At 41.5% G+C, this 4,818-nt stretch overlaps 1 protein-coding gene across 1 annotated transcript in view; it reads left to right on the top strand.

Annotated features, from left to right (window-relative positions):
• LOC103356062 (endophilin-B1-like) overlaps positions 1-3,602 on the top strand; it is an 8,022-nt gene extending 4,420 nt beyond the window's left edge. The window contains exons 6-10 of the mRNA XM_008280112.1: positions 165-248; positions 355-378; positions 650-739; positions 1,053-1,153; positions 1,776-3,602. Of these exons, the coding sequence (XP_008278334.1) occupies positions 165-248; positions 355-378; positions 650-739; positions 1,053-1,153; positions 1,776-2,400 (924 nt within the window). The 3' untranslated portion in view covers positions 2,401-3,602. The remainder of the gene's footprint in view (positions 1-164; positions 249-354; positions 379-649; positions 740-1,052; positions 1,154-1,775) is intronic.
• Positions 3,603-4,818: the final 1,216 nt, after the last annotated feature.

The raw sequence follows: 4,818 nt of genomic DNA, 5'->3' as shown, positions 1-4,818 counted from the left end.
ATGAAAAAGTTTCAAGTAAAGCAGAGATGAACAAGCAGAAGTCCCCTGATGATTTTAGATTGAATAACCCATGCTAAATCTTCTGTTACACAGTACAGACAGTATTTTCTCTTTCTACCTTCTTGCTTTCACCTTTTCTATTATTTTTTTTATATATTTGTCAGAGCCTGAATGCAAACCCACTGGACGACGACTACATGTCTCACGTTTCCTACATGTTCAGCTTCCTGCGTGTTAAATGGCTAAAGGTCAGTGGTTGTGTAAAGGAACAGGAACACCGACAGAAACAGATGTACTCGCTGTTTGTTCTTTTAACAAGTCATTCGTCCTCCTCTGTCTCTTGCCTCCAAACAGATATGGGCTCAGGAAATCTCTCAGGTGAGTTCGCACTTATCTTTCAGTACACACAGCCTCTCAAATAATCCTCACGCTGTGTCTCAGCGACACTAACAGTGAGCAGTTATACAAATGATTATGGCTCTGTTGTTAACACAGACAATAGCTCCTTCCTATTGTTTTCTATTGTTCTTTTAGATTTGAGCTGTCCAAGCATTTCAAATGGGATTTTGTTTCTGCTGATTGGAAATTTTTAGAAACAAAGCTGGTAATGTGAAGGCATGCGTTTGTGTGTGTGTGTTTCCATGTGTAGGCAGAGATGGAGCTGAGGATCTGTCAGAGTCTTTTCGATCGACAGTCAGAAATTACAAGACGGGTTCTGGAAGGAATCAGCAGCACTCATGTATGTGCACACGTACACACACTCCTACACACTGTGACAGATTGAAAATTAGATTCTGTCATATCTCTCGGGCTTGGTTAGGTGTGTGACTCGCTATATTGGTTGCTTTTTTTTCTGCAAGAATTGTAGCATGGAGGATAGTAAAACTGCAGTCTTCAAAAATTAACTAAATAAAAAGATGTTAGTTTGTCTAATTTGTGTTTGTTTTATGGTTGTTTAAGGAGCTTTTGCTTGTTTAAAATGCTCTGAATGTTTTTTTTTGGATGTAATCGCTTTATGTCGTTTCTTCCTCTGTGTGTTCTGTTTCTTCCAGACCAACCACATGCGCAGCCTTTCTGATTTTGTAGATGCTCAGGCCTGTTACTTTGCTCAGTGCAACCGACATGCTCAGGAGCTGCAAAAACAGCTGGCCAGGTCAGTATAATCTCATTTACAGCTGAGTGGCAGTGCTTCTTTGTGTTATTTGGAAATACTATCGTAGGTTTCAATATTTTTATGCCTTAAGCTGCTCATTTTAATTGAGATTTTTCACGTTTTTCCACACCGATACATCTCATTGCCGTCTAATGAACCGTGTATTTCCAATTTCAGTGGTCTTTCTGCTTCTTAATCTACATAAGCAGTCAAGTGAAAAACACTGACGTTATCTAATAAATTCAACTTTAAACGGAACTGTTGCGCATGAAATATTTGAAAATATGTGGTTTTCACAGGATACCGACCAAGTTCACTTTCAGCGAGCCTTCATTAGGTAAGGCTCACTGAAACAGGAAGGTGTTTATAAAACCAAAGGCCAACATACACTTTTTGTAGTGCGACATGGCATCCAATACATCTTTTTTTTGCTTTTATTTGAAGCTGTAATTAATTTGGCAACAGATTTGTGCTAGCAGGAAGATGCCCAGCTTAACTACAAAGATGTTTTTGTAGGAGAAACTCAGGACATCTGGTCTCACAAAGAAAACAAGACTGCTGAGAATACTTTATGATTTGAATATGAATGTTTCATATTTTACGATTTCGTTCCTCCTTCCAGCATTCCTGCGGTCCTCTGCTCCAATAACTGGCAGTCAGCAATTAATAATGCAGCTAATGAGCCATCAACGAGCAACCATGTAGCTAATGAGCCCGTCGGGTTGAATCAGGTCACTCCGATGCCTGTAGTCGTCCACCAACTTCCAGACTTTGACCAGGACTCTTGGACTGTAAATTCACCGTCCAAAACAGAAAAAAACACGAGGGATTCCTCTTTAACCGCACTGCCAACTGACCAGCTGAACAACAACAATAACAACAACACCTTCTCCACCTATGGCCAGACATCAGAGATCAGCGGCCAGTCGTCTGACCTTCTTTGTACATCGAATCAAACACATCCCCTCCAACCAGCCAGCAAGACGGACGCAGCTTCTTCCCAAACACTGACATTCAGTGCTTCAGCAACCAGTGGTGCAGGTAGCGTGACAACAACAGCAGCTTTGCCACCATCACAACCCACCTCAAGCGAGCCTCAGACAGCAAATGCAGTAACTGTTGAGAGTGTGGCAGCCAATGGCGCGGCTGCTGATCCCCAAACAGCCAGTGAAACTAAGGAGCAGCCTATCATTAAAGAAGAAGATGTCCAGGAGCCATCATCAGACGGCCAGGATGTGCTTCAGTAGAGACAAGTGACAACGTCGACGCAGCTTCAGCTAATGTGGAAATCGGTGTTACTAACCCAAGAATACAGACTGTATTAGGAAGCAACACAATCATAATAACATGTTACGGTTAAACAGTTTAATTAATCCCGTAGGACAGATAATGTGAAGTGGTTGTAAAAGTGCTTATTTTTCTAACCGTGTTATAGTGCCACAATAATTTTAGCCTTTAGTAATATTCATATATTATTCATGTTGTATAAAAAAAACGATGACTGTTGAGTATCAGTCTTCACTTGTGGTAGTAGATGTAAGGTCTGCTCTGTGCGTTAACATTTCCCGGCTTCCGGGCCGGAAGACGAGGCTGACTGACTGTTATATAGTTGCAATGTAAAGCTGTTTTCAGTTAGTATTTGTGAAACTAACGAAAATTCTTTATTTTTACATTTAGCTAAAAGAGCGAACTAATCAAAGCATTGTGCCAAGTGTATGTGTGCATATCCGTCGGTGTGAGTACATGAATTGACATGTGAGCGTCCCGGTCCACGTCTGTCAGTGACCCATGTGCGCTTGTGTTTACAGCCAACCCCAAACCTGTGACACCTTTAAAAAGAAGTGCGGGCACATGTTGTGACTCTGCCACCTCTTGACTCATGTTTCTATAAGGTGAGGTCATTTTCCATACTAAACACTGGGTCACTTCTCTTTATGTGTGTGTGCTGGAGCGCCCAGGGAGGTGACAGCACACCGGCTTGAACGGGACCTTTATGCTTCCTTGTATGCACTCTGGGTGTTTCCCCATGCATACGCTCACATTCACATACTGATTTTTTTTTTTTTTTTTATCCTTTTACCCCCTTCAAGCCCCCATTAGGTGAAATGGGTAGAAGTTTCCACATCCAGATGTTGTTAATTTTCTTCACGAGGGCAGCCCTGCTCCACTGTGATGTGGGTGCACTCTGGGGACCCAAGATGGAAACACACACATTAATGCAGCATACTGATGTAATGACCCACCAGCGCTATATGTTTATATCCCAAAGATGTGTGCGGGTTTGGATCGCTGCAGTATTCACATTCTCACCGCTGCCAGTTTTTACATGTAGTCATGGTTCAGTCACGTGTCGTTGAGCTGATGTCAGCGCGAGGTCGGCGTTTTTCACTCGATTCATGTGAAGATGTGGAAATAAATATGCAAACAGTGATGTCATGCCAATAAGAAATTCAAGTGTGGGCTCTATCTTTGTTCTTCAGTGTTTCTGTTGTTTCCTCGTTAAACTCTGTGCATTCCCGTACCAGCCAGATCTCCTGACTTAGATTTACACACAATTAATCCCAGGTTGAGATCTCCATCAGGCTTCCCGGGCCAAGTCTAGTAATGTTTCACATCTCTAAAGAAAACATCCTGACATACAATGAAGCCTGCGGTTAAAGCTTCACTTTTATTAATGCTATTAACCACATAACACAATAACGAGGCCTGTTTGGGTATGACATGTACCACAAGCTTTCAACACACGGAAATATTATGACAACAACACTGATGGAAGCGTGTGCAGATCTCCTACGTTTTGCTCCCACTTCACCTCTTTCCCGTCTGGAGCTGCCCAAACAGATTAGATCGATTAAACGCAGGTTGTGTCATATTGATCCGAGTGCAGTCGGGAGGCCTGTGGTTCAGTAACACCATAAACACTGATATGACACCACTTTATCAGCTCGGCATTTTTAGAGGGGCGGCGGTGCAGCCAGCGCTTCAAGACAGATTAAATAGTGTTACCTTCCTGCTACTTCTTTTCCTATGACTCACTAAACAAATCTGTCCCCGGCTGCTCGTCAACGTTCTTCTGCTGCATTTACACGCCAAGTTCCTGTTACATTTCCAACTTATCTTCGTATTTACAGTTTGCACCCCGTCTGTGAGCAGATATCACGGCTCTCACTGGTCTTCGCATGATGGTCTTATTTCAGACAGGAAGGAAGGGAAAGCTAGAATAATGTTATGCAGGTCTGGTTGGGATTAGTAAGTTATGAAAGCAGATACAGGAATTTCTAATTATATTTGCTGCATTACTTCGCTCCATCTGGGGGCTCAGGTGGATAATGGATAGGTAATATATACGTTTTTTTTCTTGTTTTTTGATTTAACCCGTGTTTTATGAGGAAAGTTCCTTTAAGTTAGGAAACCCAATTTCCAAGTCAACTTTTAGATGATGCAAAAACTGGTCACTGTTATTAACATGAGGTTGCTGTTACAAATTTAAATGTTAATTAATATGAGGATTAAGATGATACAATATTATTTAGAATGCAAATATGATCAACCTAACAATTTTAAATACTAGGGTGAAGACTGTAGTTGTATTTATGGTGTGATTTCACCTGGGAAATGAACATACTGGTGATTAAACTCTACATAAATTGCAAAATTACAACTTT

Source organism: Stegastes partitus, unplaced genomic scaffold, assembly GCF_000690725.1.
Source record: "Stegastes partitus isolate 25-593 unplaced genomic scaffold, Stegastes_partitus-1.0.2 Scaffold181, whole genome shotgun sequence".
NCBI lineage: Eukaryota > Metazoa > Chordata > Actinopteri > Pomacentridae > Stegastes > Stegastes partitus.
The sequence above is the reverse complement of the archived record's forward strand: the minus strand, read 5'-3'. Positions and strand labels throughout refer to the sequence as shown.